Consider the following 24957-nt stretch of genomic DNA (forward strand, 5'->3'; position numbering starts at 1 on the left):
GCATTCTGAGCTCTGTTCATGCCAAGTTCTGCGAGCAGAGGCCTGTCTCTTGCTCACGGCTTAGCTCTGCTTGGTGTTAACCCTGTTTTGTCCATTGTTAGCTAGGCCTCACACCAGGCCTGTGCTTCATAGGCTTATGTTTTAGGCCTTCATCTTACTACAACAGCTAGTAATTTAATCTGCATGCTTCAATTTCCCCACTGGTAAAATGGGGAAACACTTCCTCACTTCTCTGGGTTGAGGGCTGCATGGGTTTGCTAACTGATTGTACAACACACTTCCCGTAATTACAATGGTTCTACAGATGGACACCCTGGGAAGTCATCGAGTGAGTTAATGGCAGAGTCGGGAACAGATTAGGAGAGGCAAAGCTGTTCCCACCCAAACATCTTCCATCACCCACCTGACTCACCTGCTCATGCCAAAAAGCAACCACCAGTCCCAGAGAGGCATTATGACGTCACCAGCCTCTGTGTGATGCCGTCATTACATTCCACCCTGGGCTACCACAGCATCAATGGCTAAGGGCTCAGGGCTGTGTTGGAGCCACGTCAAGCCAACACAACAAACTCCCACCCTCTCCAACAGGGACTTCAACTGTACCGATCCAGTAACAACCTAGCCCAAGGGCAAGAGGCTGTTCTGGACAGTCTCGGTACAGCTTATACACAAGTTAGGGAATGGTTTCCTTTGAGTGTAGGATGTGACTGGGGAAGACAGAGACTTATTTCACACTATAGACAGCAGCGTCAGAGGTGGAAGACCCCCTCTTGTCGTCAGTTTAAAACTCCTCTTTCATGGCACCGCCACAGCAGACCAAACCTTTAGCCCAGGCCAAGCCCAGCAAAAAAAGCCACCTAATGCTGGTGTTTTATTGGAAAAAGAACAAGCACGGGAAGGCATTGCCCTCTCCTTCCTTGGCATCTTCTGCATCTTCCCCTTCTCCTAGTCCTACCGAGACCACTCCCCCTAGCAGCAGCACCCAGCTCGACAAGCCTGCAGGACTGAAGCTGAGAGCACCGCGCAAGACGAAAGGTAGCTCAGCTTTGTCCAAAAGGCCTGCCCGGAAGGACAGTGTTTTTTTGTCTGGCCTCCTGGGAGGAGCCCCATTTGTTGCAGTAGAGCATACGTCCAAGAGGAAAGACTGCACAGTCTGCCAAGGCTCAAAGCACAAAAAGAAGAGAGGTCCAGGAGCTAAGGTAAGGGCATCCGGATTGGGTGGGTCTGGGCAGTGTTGAGTAAGGGGTTGGGGAGTTTTCCTGACATCACATAGGGATGGTTGAAGAGGAATAAGAAATGGTCTCCTGGCAATAACTGAGGGAAGGGGGATCATTTCCCCTACAGGAATGGGTGGGAGAGGCCAGCCTCCCAAGGAAGGGATACCGGGGAAAGTCTGATGGGGGGGGCAGGGATTAGCCCAAAGGAGAGGCTGGTGGAGATTACAGGGAAGTGGCAATGGAGGACAGGAAGTGGAGGCTGGGCCCCACATGGAAGAAGGCAGGCATTCCATATCCAGAGAGAGAATGCCATACTTCCATAGATGGTCCGGGTCGGTAATATTTAAAACGGGCAGCTCTCCACAAGTGCTAATGTGGGAAGTGTGAATTACCTGTATAGCCATTACACAGCTCAACATCACATCCCGCTAGCTTCAACAATGGCCGATGACCAAGGCAAATCCTCCTGAGATGGCGCATGACTTGCAAACCCTCCGTACCAAATGGCCACTCGCCTTCTTCTTTCCTTCCTGCCCCCATTCATTTCACTTTCCTCCTCCCTTCCTGGCACATTTCACATTTGTCCTCAAAAGCTACCCGAGTTATTTCACTTTCTTTGCAGACTTAGCTTTTCAGATGACCCAGGTAACAAACCCTGTGATCTTAATCATACTTGAATATATACTGTAAACACAACACATTCACTCCTGGTCAATGTTTCCTCCTCTCTTCTAGGGAGAAAATGCTTGTTTCCAGGTCTAAGGGTATGTCTACACTGCACAGCTATTTCGGGATACTGGAGGTATCCCGAAATAGCTACTCTGTGTCTACACAAGCCACCCATTATTTCAAAATATTTTTTGAAATAATGAGTGTGCTATTTCACCATCCCAGTAAACCTCATTGCATAAGGGATAAAGGATGGCTCAAAATAGTGCGCTATTTCGAAATCTGGCACTGTGTAGATGCGCCAAATTTCAAAATAAGCTATTTTGAAATTCAATCGAAATAAGATACGCAATTTGCACTATGAAAATTGCGTATCTTATTTCGGCTGAATTTTGAAATAGCTTATCTTATAAATAGCATATCTTATTTCGAGTTTAGGGTTTCGTGTAGATATACCCTTACTCCTCCAAACACGCTCATCTCATCAATGCATTTTAATGAGGGTTCTAGATACTAGAAGTATTTGTCTTCAAAGTCGCTCCCCATTAAGAACTCTGGAATCTTAGGACACATCTACACTCCAGCAGCACAGGTCTGATACTGCAGCTGTTCTTCCGGAGCGCTGTAGTGCTGATGTTTCCTACCCTGACGGAAGGGCTGTCCTATCAAGGTAGGAAATCTACTCCCATGAGAGCCAATAGCTAGGTCATAAAAATTCTTTCATCATCAGATACACCTACAATGGTGGCAAGGCCAAGCTAATTATGTTGCACAGGGTGTGTGATTTTTTTCCCCCCACACACATCCCTCAGCTTGGTCGACCTGAAGTTTTAGGTATAGACCAGGCCCGGGCTCGTTCTCATAAATCCATATTGTTCAAAAGTTTAAACGCCTTTATTTGTTCCCTTAAATATGGTGCTAGACTGAACAAGCTGACTGAAATGCAAGCTGAGTGGAAAGGGCTGTTCTAGCACAGTCTTAATCTATGTGCAAATCCTTTGGCTTTCCTGAGCTCAGGTTAAGAAGAAAGAGAAACCTTCAAACTGTCCACTCAGTACAGAACAACTGGGACGAAACACATGGTCTTTCCTTCATACCATGGCAGCATATTACCCGGAACATCCCAGCAGCACCCAGCAGCATGAGATGGCTCAGTTCATTGACTTACTTAGCAAGTTTTATCCTTGTGTAAAGTGTGCAAAAAATCTAAGGAAAAGGTGAGTCCTTGTAGAATGAGGTCTAGTTGCCAATTCCACTACACCAATGCTAATATGGATATTCTTAGGTAAGTTTAGCTTAACCCTGCTCTTGCGCTGGTTTATTTTTAAATTGGTTTAAAAATCACACCTACTGCAACCCTGCATAGACACTAACACCAAGACAATCTACATCAGTGCTACTCAACTTTGGAAGCCCAGGGAGCCACAATTGTATTCACAGCACATGCCGAGGGCCATAACTTAAGTGTGGTTGCATAGACATGTAAATATATATGCAAATAGCTTCTTTCACACTGATAGACATAAATACAAAGCACTTCCCACAATGCCCCTGCATTCCCAGCACCTCTTTCCTGGGGGCTAGAAACATCAACACCCTATATCCATCTGTTCCAGCCAGCCTGTCCGCTTGTGTCTTTCAGTGCTCACCCTGCCTGGGCGACACCTCACCTTTGTGGAGCGTGTTCCCAGTGGAGGCCACATTCAAAGGATCCCACCCATGGGCTGCATGTTGAGCCCTGCGTAAACCCAAACTGCACCGTGGGCCGCAAACAAATGGGCTGTGGGCCGCATGTAGCCCATGGGCCATGTGGTGAGTAGCCCTGATCTACATGATGGAAGCTGGCTTCAGGTACTGGTCTCTGTTAACGCAGGCTATAAATCAATCTGTTTCCCAGTAGCCTTTTCACTAGGGATGTTAAATTTCGATTAATCAGCTAATCGAGCAGTCGATAGAATTTCCATCAACTACTCAATTCGTCGATAAAGGGAGCGCTCGCTATCCTGCTGTGCCTCTGCCTTTGAAATGTACGAGAGCCGCGGGCAGCTGTTGTATATTTCAAAGGCAGAGGTGCAGTGGGGAACCTGCGCAAGTGGGGACGGAAGCAGTCCCTGATCGTGTGAGGTCCCGACTGCTGTGCCTCTCCATGTACAACAGCTGCCCATGGCTCTTGTACATGTCAAAGGGAGAGGTGCAGCAATTGGGATGCCGCCAGAGCAGGGACTGCTTCCATCCATTTCCCCCGTTGTGCCTCTGCCTCACTTGCCCCTTTGCCGCACGGTGCTGGGAGCCACCAGCTTTTAAGCTAGATCCTCCCTGCACCTGCTCCTACTCCCCCGCCCTTGGTGCCTCTGATACAGAGGCAGCAAGAGAGCAGGGGGAAGCAACTAGTTAAGTAGTGACTCGACTACTCGATAATCCTAGGCTTATTGGGTAGTTGACTAGAAGCTTACCTCCCTACTTTTTACCAACCTGATATGATGTATGTGCTATGTTCAAATGCATCATAAGACATACAATGAGTAACACACAACTTCTGAATCAGCACAGGCTCCATGGGAGGAAATCCTGTTGCTCACAGGAGCTAATAGACCTGAAAGTGCTCCTACAGCAATAATGTTTTCAGTGCTTTGGAATAGGTTCCAGTTTATCACACTCTGTGGGAACCTATTACAGATACTGTGGATACAGTCAGCCTGTGTAATGCTGGTGAAAGTGACTTCCTGCTTCCAAAACAACCTCTACTACCCAGCAAGTAAAATAATCTGTTTCACAAACTTAGCCAGCAGAAAGTCTCAGAGGGGTCGCTGTGTTAATCTGTAACTTTTAAAAAGCAATGAGTAGTCCTGTAGCATCTTAGGGCTCATCTAGACTACGCTAGAGTGTCAAAAGAGGATATGCAAATTCCATGAGAATTTGCATATCTTCTTCTGATCTCACTTTCAAAAGCTCCGCTTTCGAAAGTGAAAGACATGGCTTTTTCGGCGAAACACTCCTTTGTCGAAAAAACACGTAAACTTCATTTTTTGAGGAAGAGCAGCTTTTCAACAAGGGGGAAGAGGTGTCACCGAAAAAGACACATCTCAACTACTTTCACTTTTGAAAGCTCTGCTTTCAAAAGAGAGATCGGAAGAAGATATGCAAATTCCCGCAGAATTTGCATATCCTCTTTCGACACTCTAGTGTAGTCTAGATGAGCCCTTAGAGACTAACAAATATATATATATTGTATCATGAGCTTTCATGGGCAAAATCCACTTCTTCAGATGAGCAGAGTGGAGAAAAAAGGGGGCACTTCACAATATATAACAGAAAAAGAAGGGAGAGCGAAAGAAAAGAAAAGAAAAAAAATCCCTGTCAATTGTAGTGATGGTGCTAATGAGGCTATTTGAGTGGGCTGGAAGTGTCCCTTACTTAGCTTTTCATGTCAATTGTGTATTGAATATAATGGCGTGTCCAGTTCATGTCTTTGTTCAGGTCATGAGAGATAGTGTCAAATTTGCATATGAAGGCAAGTTCCGCAGAAAGCAGGTAAACATTCGAGCAAGTCTGGTATATATTCTCTCCATTAGAGGGCAGCATTACACCTACTGTAAACTGGGGCAGAGATGTGAATGGTTAACTGGTTTACCAGTTATGGTTAACCGGTTTACCAGTTATGGTTAACCGATGGCCTGGCCAGGATGGAGTGGCTCCCCCGCCCCCATTTAATTAGTCAACCAGTAAAATATAACATTTAACCAGTTAATGGAGATTTTACATCCCTAACCTGGAGCCTATTCATTACACACAATGAATTATAGTATACACAATGAACTGTATTATATTACTATTGTTATTACAATTGCAGTAGCACTCAAAATGTGCTAGATGCTCTCTAAATATAGATGAAGACCTAGTCTTTGCTGGGCAAGCGTTTAAAACCAAGAAGGGGTGAGTAGGGGGTTGTACTGGTGACATGAAACTGATTTTGAAAAAATTAATTACAAGGAGCCCAAAGTACACAACAGCTGAATGTTACTAAATCTGCCAAGAGGTTTCCTCTTGTAAAGAGCTAATCAATGGGAATATTTTAAGGTATTACTGAGCCCCGAGAATGCATTGGTTTGCAGAGGCAAAGCAGTTTGGACAGGGCCATCCAAACTTTGCTCATCAATAACTTGGTAGGAGCCTGAAGAGCTATAAAATGGAATAGACTCTATATGCCTCAACATTAATTAGAGTTATTAGTTATTAAGATATGGCCTATGGAGGAGACAAGAATCTACATGATGTGTTTCACTTTCATCAGCGGAGGTTGCTCAGATCAAGATGGTGCATGGGACAACAACTCTGCAGACACTTTAGTGACTCTTTGTTTGAAAAGCATAATCAATGATTCTGGACTAAAGTAAGTAGTGTTTTGATTCTTTTCTACCTCTGCAGATTAAGCATAAAGAAGCCAGACACCAGAAGCAGGAAGAATCTATCCCAATGGATGTGTCTGCTTCATAACGATGTGAACAAGATGTTGGGCAAACCCAAGTATGACTGCTCTCAGATGGACAAACGCTGGCGAAAGGGCTGGAAGGGTGGTTCCTGTGTCTAGATTATAGAGATGCCATTGGAAATAAGACTGAAGCTATTATCATTAAAATAAAATTAAGAACTGAACCTGGTGCAATATAATTAAGAACACCACAAGTAAACACATGTGGATGTTTTTCCTCTCTCTCTGAAATTTTTTTATTCTCTCAAGAAGCTTACTATTTGTCTCTGCAACACAGAGATCCATGCTGCAACTGAATTCTCAAGGAAAAAAATCCAATTGTAAGTGATTATGAAGCTGCTAAGACTTAAGACCTTAGGCTGGTCATGGGAACAAGTTCATAAATCACAGCAGAAATGCTGACAAGTTTTGCCTTTTTGTTTCCTTTACTCAGGGATGCCTGTGTCTTAGACCAATTAATAGGGACTAGAATAATGAAGTCACCTTTAGCCCCAATTAAGTGTTTGAGAACATGTGGGATTATAACATTTTTGTTAAAAATAATTAAACATTAGGCTGTCCCTGCTAATGGCAAACATGTATTTAAGTGGTTATCCTGTGTTGTATTTGCCCAAAACAGCTTTGAAACTTCAGCCATTTTGGGACTTCTAGCTAACGGTTTCACAATCAGAATTTTGTAAATGAGAAAAAAAATTTTTTTTCATGTATGCCAAACTCATAAATGGCCGCATAATTTTTTTCAAAGTCAGTTTTCCTGCTCAGGTTCTCACTACAGACAAATCTATGTAGGTCTTTGTGGATTATTTTATCCTATTAAAAATCAGTTCTGTGTATGGGCCAGATGCAAAGCCCAAAAGAAGACTATGAGAATCTTTCCACTGATTTCAACAGGCTTCCAATCACTTTCTATGGATTTAATACATTTAAATATTTCTAAAACACTTCAGTCAGTGGCGGGGGAAACCCACGCCGTGCAATAACTGTTTCCAAACTGAGCGCTCATATGGTTATGCTGAACAGCCTTTGGCGCATGTTAGTGAATGTATCTATTCTTTCCATTTTCCTGCCTGTTAAGTTAGGAGGGGTACCCATTGTGCATTTAGGCAAGCACTTAGGCTAGGGGTGGGTAAATACCAGTCTATGGGCCAGCTCCAGCTCCCTAGGATTAACCCCCGGTTGGCCGCCACAATATTCACCTGGGCTTCTGCACATACAGGTAGGTGTCTGCAGCTCCTGTTGGCCATGGAACACCAATCCCGGCCAACGGGAGCTGCGGGAATTGGCGTCGCAGTCCGGCATCTCTTGGCCAGGAACAGCGCCCTGGGGCCAAGGGGAGCTGCACTGGCCAGTACCTGGAGAGGGAAATACAGCGGCGGTGGCCCACGCCGGCGAACCACCACGTTGTACTGCCCAGCCCTGACTTCAGCTCAGGGTCTGCTTGAAATGCAAGAGCCGCACTGGTGGCAATGGGCCACGCCTGCATGCCAAGCACCGGGGGAGGCCAGGCTCCCAGGGCCTCTGCTGCTCGGATGCTGTCCAGAGCTGACACTGGGCTTTCCCCTCAGGAGGGGCCACGCTGGGGGTTACCACAGAGAGGGGGGCCCCCCAGGGACGAGGCGCTCCTTGTCTTCCTGGCCCTCTCGGTCTCCTCGTCCGAGGCCCCGCCCGGCCCTTCCCGCCGCCTCAGCCCCGGGCTCGCCGAGCGGGGGAAGAAGGCCACCCGGCCCAACATGCTTTGCGGTTCCAAGATGGCGGCGCCCAGCGAGAGCCCGGCTGCCGGCCCTGGCGCGTTGCCCTTCCCGCCGGGCGCCGGGCCGGGGCCCCGCAAGAAGCCGTGCCGGGCCTGCACGGATTTCCGGAGCTGGATCCGGGAGCAGCGGAAGCAGACGGCCCCGCCGAGCGGGGTGAGGGGGGGCCCCCTTCGGGAACGGCCCCGCCGCCTCGCCCCACAGGCTGTGCCTGGAGAGCCCCCACCCCTCACCGGCAGGGATTGGGGGGCTGGCCGCGCCTCCCCAGGCTGGTGGGGGAGTATGAATGGGAACCTGTGCCTCCCCCCCCCCCATGCCCTTTCCCAAGCCATGGCTGATGGGGGAGTATGAATGAGAGACACCCAACCACCCCCTCGTGAGCAATGGCTGATAGAGTCCAAATTAACCCACATTAACCCCTTCCCCGGCTGATGCGGGAGTATCCCTGTCCTCCCCCTGCACTGCCCTTCACAGACCGTGGCTGATGGGGGAGTATGACTAGGAACTCCTGTCGTTCCCCCCTTCACAGGCCATGGTTAACAAGGTAGTAATTAGGCACCTTTTTAGAACTCCCCTTCACAGGCTATGGTTGATGAGGGAGTAAAAATGAGAGACACCCACCCATCACCTCATGAGCAATGGCTGATAATAGAAATGAACCCTTTTATGCTTCACTAGCTCTGGTTGATATGAAAGACACACACACTCCGGAACTCCCTTTCATAAGCCCCGTGGTTCACGGAGTACAAATGAGAGACCGCCTCAGAACTCCCTTTTATACTTCCCAGTCAACCACAGCCTGTGAATGAGACCTTCCCCACCACACTGGTATTGGTTGATGAGGGAATATGAAATGAGGACCCAACCTTTCAGAAGGAATGGGGGGAGTACAAATGACCTTCTTCTCCCCCCCCCCCCCCCCCCCCGCCCTGCATGAGCAGTGGTTGATGGAAGAATGAGAGTCACATTTGTCCCAGATCTCCCCTTTGTAGGCTATGGGTGAAAGGGTAGGAATAAAACACATTCCTGGAACTCCCTCTTCACAGGCAATGGTTGATGGGCAGAAGGAGTATGAGACCTTAGGCAAATTAACCTCCCTGTGCCCCCTACCAAAGGTGAATCATATTTGTCCACCTCATTTAAGGAGGTTTTATTAGCTAATATCTGTATGGCCTCGGATTGAAGATGCTCCAAAACCACAGAGCATTTGGTATTAGTGTCAGATGATACTCATTTTTGTAGTCTTAGTACAAATGTGTACACATAATCTTCCTGTTTTTCTGACCCAGGAAACAGATGTTGAAGAGGAGAAGGAGAAGCCTCCAGATTGTCCTCTGGACAGAGAAGAACTTGGAAGAAACACATGGTCTTTCCTTCATACTATGGCAGCATATTACCCAGATCATCCCAGCAATGCCCAACAACAAGAGATGTCACAGTTCATTAACTTATTTTCCAAGTTTTTCCCTTGTGAAGAATGCGCAGAAGATCTGAGGGAAAGGTGAGGCTTTTCAAAATATATCTGCAGATAAGAGAGAGTTGCCAGGTATCTAGTTTTAAGGGACCTTGAGGCTCCGGTCAGCATTGCCAACTGGCCCATTAAAAGAGCTGAGTTAAGATCCCTACTGCTCTGGCTCCATGCTGTTCCTGTAAGTGGCCACCAAGTCCCTGAGGCTAGGCACTGAGGTGGCCAGGGGCTAGGAGGCTCCGTGCTTTGACCCTGCCCCAAGTGTCGGCTCCACAGCTCCATTTGACTAGGAAGCGTGACCAATGTGAGCTGCCAAGGGCAGTGCACAGAGCTTCTCTGGCTCCAACCTAGCAGCCACTTCCTAAGAGCCATGTTAAGCATCGTCAAGACCCTACACCCCAAATCCCCTTCCTCACCCCAAGCTCTTCCTCCCCAGCCCCACCTACAGCTTGAGCGTGACCAGCCTCACCCTCTCTCAAACCTCTACCCCACCATGGAGTCCTCTCCTGCACCCTGAATTCCTATTTTGGACCCACCCAGAGCCTGCACCTCCTGCCAGAATCCTCACCCCCGGTGGACTCCAACTCTCTTCCCCGCTATATGTCGCTTCGTGTACATCCATTCCGCACTAAAGTCGTTGATACTTGTAGGAACTGATGCATTATAAGTCCTCCCATTCCCCACTCTTACGTTGCATGCCAAAAAAACCCAAACAATTTGTGCAAATGGAAATCAGCCATGGGGAAAAAAATTCCCAGCTTTAAGTTGTTTTGCTATAAGTCCAAGTTTTTTGGAACGTATCTTGGACTTATAACGAGGACGGCCTGTATTGTGCAATTAGAAAGTTGGCAATCCTAGTAAGAGATCTACTTAAAGTGTTGGGCTCTAATAGCCTCGTTTTAGATCAACATTTGTTGGTATCTTTATAACTATTTTGTATTGTATTTTGTGTTACAAACATGTTGTTTTATGATTGAATAAATCATAAACAAAGACCCAGGACATACACATTCAGAAGACAAACACCCAACTGCTTTCAGACAGCACAGTAGCTCCCAGAACTAAATGGAGTTTGGGTTGTTTGCTGGTTCAAATCTCGCTCAGATGAGTAGTGACAGTTTTACCATTGTACAGCTGTTTGGTGGCCTTTTGGGGGGCTTAGTGTCACTTTCATTAGACACTTAGTGTCACTTTCATTTTGTCTGCATCACAAAAACACCACAATAATTGGCTGTGGTGTGACATTCTGAACAGAGGCTAATGGGTCTCATGACAAGATGGACTGTGCAGTTTGGTAATCTCTCTCTCTATATATAAAAAAGTTTTTCCTGCCATGTGACGTAGAGAGCAGGGCGCAGCCCCCTGGTACTTTAAAGTCTTGTTCTTGTCAACAGTGAGATTCTAGGAAAAGTTTATCAGATTCCAAGAAGCAAACTTAAGAATCTCTGGTATCAAATCAGTGTCCTAACCTCGCAGACAAAGAGAACTGCATGAAGAAATGTATACAAGTGTTTTCATGCTTCTTTCAAAAGGTGACTAAAGATTCAGTACAGAGCTTCCTATTTGATAAGCGGAGGTGAGAAATCCCCTTTTCTTTTACAAGAGTGAATGGATCTTAAAATACTACTCTAGCAATGATATTTTCACGGCGTTGCAGGAGGGACCAATTTATCATGATTAACAACTGTATAACATAGATTCTGTGACTGCTAGTCAGCCTGTGTCACGTTGAGGAAATAGAATCAATGATTTTGAGCTTCCAAAACCAGCCTTGTCTTGGTGACTGAATGAGGGCTTGTCTACACTGGCATGTTTTGTCACTAAAAACTGCCTTTTGGCAACAAAACAGTGAGTGTGTCTACACTTCAATGGACTTTTGTTGGGGAAAACACCTAGTTTTGGCAACAAACAACTTCCACCTCATGAGAAATTGTTGTGTTTTCTCTTCCCTTTATTGGCAACAAAGAGCCGGTGTGGACTCTGCTGTTTGTTTTGTCAAGAGAACTGGCTTCCACCAGTATCCCACAATACCTGCCCTGATGGCTCTGCTCAGTGTTTTGTGATCTCTGCTGCCTTGCAGGCCTGCGTTTCCCCCCTCTCCTCCCCTTTCAAAACTCTGGGAAGTATCTAACAGCTGAGGGAGCTGCTCCAGTTTGAGGAACAAACAAAAAGAGCAAATCATTGGAATCCTCCATTCTGCCCTGCTACGAACACAGTGGCAGGCAGGTTGCTGCTGCAGAGGGAGGGCTGGAGAAGCTGCTGTGCTGCTTTGACATTCCTCAGCATGGAGAGCTCACAGAGCTACGAGACAATCCCAAGAAGTGCAGGGATCAGCTCTGCCTTCCCACAATGCTGCACTGTGGGATGCTTACCCACAATGCTTTGCTCTATCTATCGATAGGGCAGCTGGCAACGTGGCCATGAAATGTCGACAATGTGAGGCAGAAAAAACAGTTTGACCAGTTTTCACTTTTGGCAGCTTTTTTGTTGCCAAACCTTCCCCATATAGTCATAGCCTGAATCTGCTACAATAGCGCCGACAGGAAAAAGAATACACAAGTATTGGTTGTGACAATTTTCTTCCACTATTTGATCTGAGGAAGTGGGTCTGGCCCACGAAAGCTCATCACCTAATAAACCATCTTGTTAGTCTTTAAAGTGCTACATAGTCCTGGCTTTTGTTCAAATTATTTATGAGCCTGAATACTTTTTGCCATGGATAACCTATTTTGATTGGCATCTTATTTTTCCCAGCTAAGGGTATATTACTGATAGGTGCAGTCCTGAAGTTCCTTTCTTGTTACTTACGTGGAGCAGAGCCAATTGCAGCCTCATCTTTAATGTGGAGGTGCAGCCTGCAGGGAATGCAGATCTCGATATGCTGGGCTTTATGGTCTCTGTGAGACATCACAAGATACAGAACAAGGCAGGTTCTGGCCATCTGCAGGCCACATACCTGCCTTGGAGAGTGGAATCCATGCCCATAAAGTATTAAACAGCCTTTGATTCGTCTTCTCTCTGCAGATTACGTACAAATCAGCCTGATTCTAGCAGCAGGAATAATTTATCCCAGTGGCTGTGCCTCCTTCATAATGATGTCAACAGGAAGCTGGGCAAGTCTGAATTCGACTGCTCCCGGGTGGATGAACGCTGGCGAGATGGTTGGAAGGATGGTTCTTGTGATTAATCCGTAGAGACGCTACAGGAAATCAGACCAATTCTAAGCCAGTCCCTAATGTGAACTCAGTACAAGGAGATGCAACTAAATAGTTTGTGTGTGTGAGTGACGTGTGTCTTGTGGAAATAAAAGTGTCTCGCACTCTGAAGGGCAATTCAGAGATATCATCCCAACAGACTGTTGTTTTAGGGGATCACTAGTGGGCTTATCCTGTTCCTGCTGGGACTGGAGTCATACATGTGCCATAGGAACTGCTGGAAACTTGCAAAACTCAGTGGGACAGTTCAGAAAAGAAAAGTCTCTCTCTTTCTGTGGCTTTAGGAGCACCTCAGGACAGCTGTTCCTTTCCCTTTTGCATTGTCCGAGGCGGCTGTTCCTCTGTATTTTTGTTTAGCCGCAAACATTGCCTTTGAGTCTTAGGCAGTGCCTTTCTTCCTCTCTGACATGTTAGCCTATTCTGGTCTTACAGCTGGCAGCCCCACTACAGAGCCACATGCCTGACCCATTATGTGCCTGCAATGTAGTCCTTGATCTCTTCTTCCAAAGGCTATGAGCTGTTGTCTGTTCATGCTATTTGACCATTAATTCACCTGCCTTCCACTCACATGCTGAAAGGCCCTCAAGGCCGGGAAGTTTTATTTAAATGTTAAATACCATGGAATCCAGGTTTCCCATTCCAGCCATAATAAATATCCTCATTTTGTATGTCCCTCTATCTCATCTTGCAAGAGGACATTGCAGGAAGGAAAAAAGAAAGAAAGAAGCCCAAAAAGTCGGATGAATGGCATACATTAATTAACAGAATTTTAAACATGGTGTTTTGATTGCTAAGTGTATGGACTTACTGTGAGCATGATGTAAGAATTCCCTCTGAACCACTTGCTTTTCAAAGTGTATATTTTTATTTTTCATCTCTGCTGTGAACTTGTGGTGTTCGTAGAAGTGGTTGCAGTGGTGTGTGTGAGCTGGTTGTAATGAAGCCAATTCAGCTGGGTTTTACATATACGAATGGCAAAATGCTGCCTGTGTTCTGAAATCCTTGATAGATTATCACAGAGAGGACTGGTCTGTATGTTCCTAAAGTGAAATTCTCCCTCAGGCAGGCCATCTGCTCTCAGTTCTGTGCAGGGTTTGAATCCCATTTGTGTTTGTGTTAAATAGTAACTTGGCCCTGCATTGTGGACTTAAAATGTGCATGGGGGTGAGAGTCACTCCTAATAACTGGTCAAGTTCCAGATTGTGTATTGGACCATTAGGTCTGCACTACTGTATCAGTATGTTCTTGGGGGGGGAGGGAGGAGGTTGAGTATTTCAGATGAAATTGAAATAAAATCAGATTGTTTAAAATACTTAAGTTGCTTTGTTAGGCTTTGTCCACATAGACACATTTACAATATTAGAATTTTTGTAAGATATTAAAGATGGCGTAACTACCTTTTTTCCATAAATGTATAAGGATTTCTGGCTACCAAATGACCTTGAGAGAAACACGACAGTCTTCTGCATCTCTCTTTTCTGTTGATGCTTCAAAATTGTTTGGTTTTGGGGTGGTTTTCTGGGGGGTTTTCCCCTCCCGGTGAACATCCTAGGTGTTATTGTCTCATGAGCTACATCCGCATAAGCAGTGATTTATGCTTGTTGATTGGGGGTGATATGGAAATTGTAATAGGTGGTATCACTGTAAGAGAACAGGCCGCTAGTACCTTCTGTTAGCAAACAGCTGATCCCAAGCCCATGGTACCAAAGGGTCCTTGGAGAGCATTTAAATAATCAAAGCTTTGAGGAAGGGTTCAAATGGTTTGACCCTCTCATATCCTTTCAAGCTAGACCTATTAAAACAATACCATGCTGTGTTTTTGCTCAAGTTTGTTGCATTCAGCCGGCAGTGTATTTTATCTCACTGTCTGCAATAGAGAGCAGCTATGTGTAACCTTTCATTCTAATTAAACTGAAGCTTGATGTCCTATCATTTATATGATTTAACTGAATTGGGATTTCAGGATATGATTCCGGTTATTAAAAAAAAGCTCATTAAAAGTGTCTTGGTGTATGTTTAGCTTCTTGAAACTAATGCGTTCCAAATATCTCTACCTCAGTCTCAAATATTTACAGTAGCGTGAAACTCATACCTGCGCAAAGGATCAGCACAAAGCCTATGCACCACTAATGTCCCTCTGCAGCCTCAAAACAGTGCCTAAGTCAATATCTTTTGTGAACATCTGCCTATTGCACTTGCTCATCAGCAAATTTGAGCTACTAATTTGTTAACAGGGCAGAATATAACTGCACTCAGCTGGTTACAATAGTGAAAGTTATTCTCTTTTTCTTTCATGTTTAAACTTTTGAGGACTCCTTTGATCTGGTCATGCCTTACTCAGATCTAATTTCATATATGAGGTTTTTCTTTGTGGTTTTTTTCCCCTCTTTGTAGCTCATAACTAACACATTGATCTTACTTGTGTAATTTCTTTAGGATGTTTCTAGTCATGTAGGAAGGGAAAATACATGAGTTTTTAATCTTTTGATGCATATGATGAATTTAGATCTAAGAATCTGTATTCATATCTATTTCCTAGTGATATCAACATAGGACAAGTTATTCCACATCTGATTTCTCTGCTCCGTGGGGCTTTATGAAGATAACTGCTCTCTTGACATGCATTTTTATCTCCATCCCACAAGGTTATTGGGAGGCCTCGTTAGTGCTAATAAAGTGCTGTGATTTCCTTCAGTGAAAGGGGTCACAGACTTAATGTTATTCTGTGGGCTCCTTGCCTGTTGGTTTTTGCCAAATGTGGCTAAAGGCTGAGTATCTGCAGCCTCATTGACTTAGTAGGAGACAAACTGTGGTTTTGAGCCACCTCTTGGGGTAGTCAGACCTGTAAACTACATGGCAGAACAAATGAAGTGTGGCAGACCTCAAGCAGACAGGTGTTCAGAGATTTCCTCCATAGTAAAAACAAAGAGGCTGGTAGCACTTTAAAGACTGACTTTTATTAGAGCATAAGCTTTCAGGAGATACTACTCACCTCCCCCATGGTAGTCCATGGAAAGGAGTCACTTGTGTTAACTACACGCAAGCTGCCCAACTTCAAGCTCCCCTGTGCTACTGCTATAATGAGAACATAAGAACCGTCAGACTGGGTCAGACCAAAGGTCCATCTAGCCCAGTACCCTGTCTGCCGACAGTGACCAGTGCCAGATGTCCCAGAGGGAGGGATCACAAAAGATAATCCTCACGTGATCCCTCCCCTGTCACCTATTTCCAGACAAACAGAGGCTTGGGACACCATTCCTACCCATCCTGGCTAATAACCACCGATTGACCTAACCTCCATGAATCTATCTAGCTCTTTTTTGAACCCTGTTAAAGTCCTCGCCTTCACCACATCCTCTGGCAAGGAGTTCCACAGGTTGACTGCACTGAGTGAAGAAAAACTTCCTTTGGTTTGTTTTAAACCTGCTGCCTATTCATTTCATTTGGTGACCCCTAGTTCTTATATTGTGGAAATAAATAACTTTTCCTTATTCACTTTTTCCACACCAGTCATGATTTTCTAGATCTCTATCATATGCCCCCTTAGTCCCCTCTTTTCTAAGCTGAACAGTCTTTTGAATCTCTCTTCACAGGGGACCCGTTCCAAACCCCTCATCATTTTTGTTGCCCTTTTCGGAACCTTTTCCCACTGCCAAGATCTCTCTTTTGAGATGAGGCGACGACATCTGTGCGCAGTGTTCCAGCTGTGGGCGTACCGTGGTTTTATATAGAGGCAGTAAGATATGAGGGAGGCTATGTCCCTTTGTTAGGACTTTCCACTAGGGGATGAACTAAGGTGGCAGGAGACAGGGCCCCCATAAGGATCAGCTGGGACACCCTTCCCACTCTGCTCCTTGATCAGCATTTAGCCTCCCAAAGAACATGCTGCTATGCCTGGCCAGTCCCAGTGGCCTGCAGGACAGAGAGCAGGGAGCGACAGGGGAATCCTCTGGCTTGCACACACAACAGCTCTGCCTCCCCTTGTGGGCGAGTAACGTGCAGGGATGCGGACTATAGCACTGCGAGGCAATGCCTAAGATTTCCCCAAGGATGAACTGTTCCTGTGCAGTGTCTTAGGTGTAAATCTTCTTTACAACTAGCGCCCTGGGGATAGCTCTACCCATTGATTTTTTTCCCCCGTTTAAACCTGTGTCAGTGAATGGACGGAATCTCCTCTTCCCTGCTGACATTTCCTGATATCCAGCTTATGCTGACTGCTGCAGACAGGGGCTATGCGCTGTGCTTTATTTTTAATTAAATATTCATGCTGGTTTCCTACAATCCTATTTTGCCTACAGCACAGTGGCGGGGGGGGGGGGGGGTGAAGGGAGTGGAGCAATGCAAGCTCTCCCTCCACTGGGCATTGATGTGGAGGATGCGATTGTAGGCGTGAACGCACAAGCTCTGTCTCCATGGATATCCGATACCCGCCTGTCGGTGCCGACTGCCAGCAAGGTAGTTGTGATGTGGGCAGTGTCCACTGGGAGTGAAAACACTGACTGCTTTCATGTAGCTCCCCAAGCAGCTAACAGGCATAGGGCTGTTGCCTGCCACCAACTAGAGATGTAAAAAAAAAAAAAAAGATTAGCCATGCAAACCCTAGAATTTCTGTCAGTTTCATGGTTAAATGCTGTCAGTTTCATGGTTAAATGCTGTCAGTTTCATGGTGTGGGGTGGGGGAGGAGGGCTTCTGGCAGTTCTATGAAGAGTTTAACCATTGCTGGGAACCAATAAGCATTAGCTTAACGGTTAACCATTTACCTGGTTATCCTTACTACCAACACAGGTCAAATTTGATATCAAATATCAATCCTCATATTCTATGACTACTTCCTTGAGCTGTCGACTCATCATTTTTTATGATTCATCTTAAAGTTTCCAGTAAGAACGATAACCAACAGCTCCGGCGTTTTATGTGCCTCGCTCTGAAACTGTTCTGCCTGCTTTGGGCGTGCGACAGTTGGCTCAGCACGCTTTGGTTTGTCAGTGCTTAGAATCCGAGGGCTGGAAGAGACCTCAGGAGTCATCGTGTCCAGTCCCCTGCCAACCCCAACTCAATCATCCCAGCCAGGGCTTTGCCAACCTAGGACAGAAAAACCTCGGGGGATGGAGATTCCACCCCCTCCCTGGGAACCCATCCCAGCGCTTCCCCACCCGCCTAGGAAATAGTTTTCCCTAATATCCCACCTAGACCTCCCCCACTGCAACTTGAGCCCATTGCTCCTTGTTCTGTCATCTACCACCACTGAGAACAGCCTCTCGCCAGCCTCTTTGGAGTTGCAAATCCCTCAGCCTCTCCTTGTAGGTCTTGTGCTCCAGCCCCCTCATCATTTTCATTGCCCTCTGCTGGATCCTTTCCTATGTGTCCACATCGTTTTTGTAATGGGAGACCCAGAATTGGAGGCAGTACTCCAGACGTGGCCTCACCAGTGCGGAAAAAAGGGGAATAATCACTTCTCTAGATCTACTGGCAATGCTCTCCTAATGCCCCCAATATGCCATTAGCCTTCTTGGCTACAAGGGCGCCCTGCTGACTCATATCCAGCTTCTTATCCACTGGAACCCCCAGGTCCTTTTCTGCAGAACTACTACTTAGCCAGTCGGTCCCCAGCCTGTAACTATGCTTGGGATTCTTCTGTTCCAAGGGCAGGACTCTGTACATGTCCTTGTTGAACATCTGGTTTATTTTGGCCCAATCCTCCAATTTGTCCAGGTACTCTGGACCCTATCCCTGCCCTCCAGCATATCTACCTCTTCCCCAGCTTAGTGTCATCTTATGATTCATCTTCAAGTTTCCAGCAACAACAAAAACAAACAGCACCAGCATTTTATATGCCTCGCTCTGAAACTGTTCTGCCTCCCTTGGGCGTGTGACAGGCCACCCAGCACGCCTCCGTTTACTAGAGCTTGGTGAATCAGAAGTTTCCTGTAGCACCCGCAGCTGTAATAGAGTTCTAGCTGCATGAAAGACTTCCCCAGTGGAAAGCCCTGCAGCCTAAGAGGCAATGATTAAATTAGAGCCTGGTGGGTAAGACTCCTGGGTTCTGTTCCTAATGGCTTCTGCCTTGCTGTGTGACCCGTGCTGTAAGGGGCTATGTCAGCACAGTGTTATTTCTGTGTATCGTGCTGGCACCGGGCTTGCTTTTCCTTGATGCTACAAGGGCTTAAACTGCAGCAAGGGAGGTTTAGGTTGGACATTAGGAAAAACTTCCTAACTGTCAGGCTGTGTCTACACTGGCAAGTTTTTCCGGAAAATCAGATGATTTTCCGGAAAAACTTCCCAGCTGTCTACACTGGCCGCTTGAATTTCCAGAAAAGCACTGACGTTCTACTGTAAAATCATCAGTGCTTTTCCGGAAAAACTATGCTGCTCCCGTTCGGGCAAAAGTCTTTTTCCGAAAGACTTTTGCCCGAAAGGGCCAGTGTAGACAGCATAGTTCTGTTTTCCGCAAAAAAGCCCCAATCGCGAAAATGGCGATCGGGGCTTTTTTGCGGAAAAGCATCCGTGGCCAATCTAGACGCGCTTTTCCGAAAATGCTTTTAACGGAAAACTTTTCCGTTAAAAGCATTTCCGGAAAATCATGCCAGTGTAGACGTAGCCTCAGGGTAGTCAAACATTGGAATAAATTGCCTAGGGGGGTTGTGGAATCTCCATCTCTGGAGATATTTAAGAGCAGGTTAGATAAATGTCTATCAGGGATGGTCTAGACAGTATTTGGTCCTGCCATGAGGGCAGGGGACTGGACTCGATGACCTCATAGACTTTAAGGTCAGAAGGGACCATTATGATCATCTAGTCTGACCCCCTGCACAATGCAGGCCACAGAATCTCACCCACCCGCTCCTAGAATAATCCTCCCACCTATATCTCAGATATTGAAGTCCTCAAATGGTTTAAAGCCCCCAAGATGCAGAGAATCCTCCAGCAGTGATCCGTGCCCCATGCGACACAAGAAGGCGAAAAACCTCCAGGGCCTCTGCCAATCTACCCCGGAGGAAAATTCCTTCCCAACCCCAAATATGGCTAAACCCTGAGCATGTGGGCAAGACTCACCAGCCAGACACAAAGTTCTCTATAGTAACTCCTATCATCCCTCCATTGGCTTCTCGAGGTCCCTTCCAGTCCTAGTACTCTATGATTCTACAGCAATCCATCCACTGGGGATGTTAAAATGTGTGTAACTGGCTAACCGTGGAACTGCTGAAAATGTCAGCAGTTATACACAGGTGGCAGCCAGATCCCCAGGAGCCAGTGTGCACTGGCCCCCAGCAAGTACCAGCCTGCTGCCCCACCTGTTGCCCTTAGGAGCTGGACCGGGAGTCGTGTGTTACCATTTGGGTAACTCATAAGCTCGTGCTTATCGGTTACTCATTTAAACAGCTACACTCTTACGTCCTTACTATCCATGCAAAGCTCTGTTGGGCCCAGGACTTTTTTCATGCGAGAAACACCATCATGTTCCTCCCGCCACAAGCATTGCCCACCTCAACCCCCTTTCGCTGTAAGATCTGGGCCACATAGTGCTGTGGAAGTTTGTGTCAGCTCTGCAGAAGACTTCATTTGCATTTCAACCAAGGAGCCGCTAGAGGGCAACAGAGCATATATTTCCGTGACTTCCCCATTTCTTTCTCATGCTTTCAGATCACAGCAGCAAACTCTCCCAGACACCCCTGGGTTTCTACCTGCTACTAGTCCCCTTTCTGTAGACTGGGGTGGGGATTTTGCTCATCTTCAAGCCAAGTGCACATTGATTTTAACCCTTGTTCTATGGTTACCTGTCATGTCATGTGCACTAATCGATAGGGCGGCACTACCCCTTTGAAACACCGTGGCGTTTCAAAGCGGCAGCGCTGCATGGAGCCCGGGCTCCCTGCGACGCTGCCGCTTTGAAGTACCCCTCTCTTCTCCCCAACCCTTGCTGCCTTTAACCCTCCCCGCATCTTAAAAAAGCAAGGCAGATGTTCCGCCCAGTCCCCTTCGGAGCGTGTCGCACTTTTGTTCAAGCACTGAGCTGTAGTTTCTAAAACTCAAGTGCTGGAGCATGACCAAAAGCTCTTCCCCCTTTGGCTCTTATAGAGGCAGCAAGGGGGGAGTGACAAGTCCACTATCCTGTCGGCTATCCAATAAGCAAAGCGGGGACTCCTTTGCCTGTAATGATAGCTGTATTCAGCACTATAGGCAAACACTTCCTGGAAGCTGGTGGGTGTGTCCAGCGTGCCTGTGTCGAAAAAGCCAGCCTGTTCCCAAGTATATGGCAGATAAGGGAATGGGAAGCCAGTTTGAAAAGCTGCTTGCAATCCTTTTCTCAGCTAAAGGGTTTTCATGGGGTGTGTTTGTTTCTTGCTGCAGTGCAAATTGGCCTAGATTCCGTAAAGACACAACTCAAAATAATAACTGCTCTGAGCATCAGTTCTCAAAGCACTTCCCCAGTGGGGAAACTGAGGCAGAATGAAGTGACTTGCCCAAGGTCACTCTCCAGGCTCTTGGCAGAGCTAAGAACAGACCACAGGTCTCTTTCATCCTAGTCCAGTGCTTTAGAAACAACGCCACATTACCTAGATATTCCCTGCCCCAGAGAGCCTGCAGACTAAATAAATGGTGCTGTGAATGGTCCAATCTTTGTATGTTGTGTCATCTCCCCCTACCCATGGGGGAAGGGCTGCCGTGTTTCTTTCTCCCTTAGATGAGCATCTCCAAGTTAGGGTCTGCGTCACAGATCTTCCCTCTCGTGGCGGAGGCAGTGTGGGAGATCAGTTGAATCAGCATGTTTCCCAGCTCTGGCTTCCTCTCCAGTCAGCGCCTTTTCCTGAAGTCTGCCTACCCCAGGGCTGAATCAGGCCCCTGTGGTGCGAACAGCATCTCACCCGAACAGTCGCCGTAATTGATCAGCTCGCTGTTTTGTCTCTGCACCCGCCAACAGTGCTGTGGCCTCGAGAACTGTGGCTTTCCTGCAGCTTTTCAGCAGGAAGTCCATTATTATTTTAAATACACACTGATGTTGCAATAGCCCCTGCAGATCTCAGACAAGCCGGGCCTGACAGCCGAGTGCTGTACAAAAAGAAAATGATAACCCCTGCCCTGAAGTGCTGGCAGGTTAAAGACCAAATATAAGGGGGGAGAGAGGGTAAGATGGCCGTCGGAAACGTAGTAGGACGTGCGCCATTCTTTGCTAGGAGAAGTGATCACGTCGGACTGTGTGTGGAAGAACCTTGCTGAGTTTGCATGGGGGCAAGAGACAGCAATTGGCAATGTTAAATTAAGCTCCCCCCTCTCTTAAAAAAGCAAGTCAGACGTTTAGGGTTGCCCGGTGTCCGATTTTCTACTGGACAGTCCGGTATTTGTGCCCTCTGTCCGGTAGAAAAATTCAGAAAATACCGGACACGTGCAATGTCCAGTATTTTCTGAATTCCCGGCTGGGCGCCGGACGGGGGCAAGGGAGCGACTGGGAGGCAGGGCCACGATTGGCGCTAGGAGCCTGTGGTCGCACGCAAAAGCCGGGTGGGGTGAGGTTGGGGGGGTGGGGTGGGGGCCGCTCCCCCCGCCCGACTTTTGCATGCGACCAGAGGCTCCCAGCGCCAGTCGCGGCCCCGCCCCCCAGCTGGGAGCCTCTGGTTGCGAGCAGAAGCCGGGTCGGGGGAGTGACTCCCAGCCCTTCCCCCGCCCGCACCCGGCTTCTGCTCGCAACTAAAGGGAGCGCCTGCTGGGGGGCACGGCCCGAAGCACTCTGGCTGTGGCCAGTGGCTGCACCCCCCCCCCGCCAGGTCTGCTTCCTGCCCCCCTTCCTCCAGGCCCCCCTCTCCTCCCGTCCAGCCCTCCCGGCCCCCAACCCCCCTCAGCTCTGCTTCCCTGCCCCCCTCTCCTCCTGTCCAGTCCCCCTGATCCCCCCCAGCTCTGCTTCCCATCCCCCCCCTTCCTCCCGTCTAGCCCCGCGGCCCCCAGACTCCCCCCCTGCCAGCTCTGCTTCCCGCCCCGCCCCCCTCCCGGCCAGCCCTGCCCCCCTCCCGGCCGGCCCTGCCCCCCTCCCCCCCCCCCCCCGCCCAATCAAGCGTGTCTGTTTTTTTGGGGGGGTCTACCTGGCAACCCTACAGATGTTCCACCCGGTCCCCTTCGGAGTGTCACACTTTTGTTGAAGCACTGAGCGGTGGTTTCTAAAATTCACGCGCTGGAGCATGACCCTAAGCACTTCCCCCTTTGGCTCTTATTGAATTAGATAGGAGCCCCCCTTTGTCATTCACAGGGGGTGTGAAACCTTACTGGTGGGCTAAAGAAGGGGGGAATTTTGACGGGGGATGGTTTGCACTCACTCTGCCAAGTTGAAATGACACCACAAGGTGCAAAGTAGGAGAAGGAAGGGTGGGTAAGGAACAGGGCTGGGCCGGAGGAGGTCTCGCTTCAGTTCCTAGCCCTGTCAGACTTCCTCTGTAACCTCCACAAAGGTTACTCTGGAGACTCTCTTGAGTCTCGCTGGGCCTCAGTGCCCCATCTGCAACTAGGGATGTAAGCAACTAGTCGAGTAGCCAACGACCTGATAAGCTTAGTCGCTTCCCCCTTCCTCCGCCTCCCCGCTGCAGCTGTATCAGAGGCAGCGAAGCGGGGAGCGAGGGAGCCAGTGGTGGTGGGTACCAGCTTACAAGTCATCTCCCTCCAGCTCTGTCTCCGTGGTGCCGGGGAGGGGGGGGTGCAGAGGAGGCAGAGCCACAGCAGTCCGGGGGAACCCTGCTACAGCTCCGCACTTGGGCTCCTACTACATTTAAAGTGCAGAGCTGACGCGGGAGAGACCCGTCCCTTATTGACTAATCGATGGAAATTCCATCAACTCCTCAGTCAGTTAACACCCCTATCTGCAGTGTGTGTGTGTGTGGGGGGGGGGGGATTCTCCCGTTCTCCTTCCTTTTATTTGCCTGGCCTGTTGAGATTGTAAGATCTTTGGGAGGCGTATGTGCACCTCCTAGTGTAGGAGCGGGAAACCTAAGGACCGGGGGCCGGATGTGGCCCCTGGCTTGCCTGAATCCGGCCTTTGAGACTCAGGGCTCCCTCCCTCTAGCATCAGGGAACCCACACTGGTGCTCCCGCTCCCCCCGCCGCTCCACCATGGGGCTGGAGCACATGAAATCTACTCACCAGCACCCCGCTGTGGTGTGTGAGAGGAATGCGGGGAGTGTGTCGTCTCAGTCCAGGGCCACAGCAGTGAGGGTTTGTCTGGGGGTGGGGTGGGGGGGGAGGTTGCTTTGGTTTTTTTGTTTGATCACTTTTGCACAGCCCCCGACTGGTTTGTCTGTGGGGCAGCGGCCCCTGACCCCCAAAAGGTTCCCGCCCCTGTCCTTGTGTAAGTGGGGGGGGCTCAACTCGGTTTGTACCGCTGTCATGCAAGTAAGCTCCACCGACGTTTATTTTTGTCCAGCTGCAATTTTCCTTTGAACTCCGGGGACTCCTTTAGTAGCCCCAGGATGTGATCATTTAAAATACAAAAAGCGGGGCCCCATTTTCAAAATGTAACGGCAGATCCCACCCCATCACACCTGCCAGTGTTCTCGCAGGCCTTTCCCCGACAGCTCTTGTGTTCTCAGGCTGTGGAGAAACACACAACCACACCAGCCGCCTGTGCTCGTCTCGCAAGGGCTCCGAAGGGTTCGCTGTCACTCTGATGAGCGCTGTAGTAGCTACACGTCAGATCGCTACTCGGGCCACCCTGAACCTGCCCCTTGTCTCTGTAGCTGTCCGTCTCTGTCCTCATTACCATCTCTGCTTCGCTGGAGCACTGATCCGATAGCATGGGATTCATGCAAAGAGAAACTGTTTGGTCTGACTTGTCTCAACATGTGACCAGCTGCCCTAGGTCTAATGGGGCGTAAGGAGTTCAGTGAGGGATCCAACTTCCCTTTCATCTGATTCATCGAGAACTGTGGAGGCTTTTTCTTGACCTACCAACATACAGCCCTGGCCTCATACCAGGCTGGATTAAAGGTTTGGAAAAGCCAGTCTTTAGAAATCCCCCCAAAGGCTTTGTGCAATGAAATCTAGAGCGAAGGAACAAACACAGTGGCCAGTATAAAATCCTCTGGGTTTTGGTTGAGATTTGGTTTTGGTTTTGGTTTTTTGTCAGTCTTGGAGTTTGTGAACCCCTCTGTGTAGTGCAAATTAGGGATGTAA

General features: G+C 48.0%; 1 protein-coding gene and 1 long non-coding RNA gene across 2 annotated transcripts; both read left to right on the forward strand.

The window, feature by feature from the left end:
- The first annotated feature begins 995 nt into the window (after positions 1-995).
- Positions 996-6484, forward strand: LOC112546846 (uncharacterized). Its single transcript, XR_016346906.1, has 3 exons — positions 996-1199; positions 2904-3103; positions 6312-6484. It is a non-coding gene; the product is annotated as an uncharacterized LOC112546846 (long non-coding RNA).
- A 1567-nt stretch (positions 6485-8051) lies between these two features.
- Positions 8052-14809, forward strand: GFER (growth factor, augmenter of liver regeneration). Its single transcript, XM_075899837.2, has 3 exons — positions 8052-8279; positions 9413-9624; positions 12616-14809. Exons 1-3 carry the CDS (start codon positions 8106-8108, stop codon positions 12776-12778), a joined length of 549 nt encoding a protein of 182 aa, XP_075755952.1. The 5' UTR covers positions 8052-8105; the 3' UTR covers positions 12779-14809.
- Positions 14810-24957: the final 10148 nt, after the last annotated feature.

Source organism: Pelodiscus sinensis, chromosome 15 (assembly GCF_052426305.1).
Source record: "Pelodiscus sinensis isolate ZL-2025 chromosome 15, ASM5242630v1, whole genome shotgun sequence".
Taxonomy (NCBI): domain Eukaryota; kingdom Metazoa; phylum Chordata; order Testudines; family Trionychidae; genus Pelodiscus; species Pelodiscus sinensis.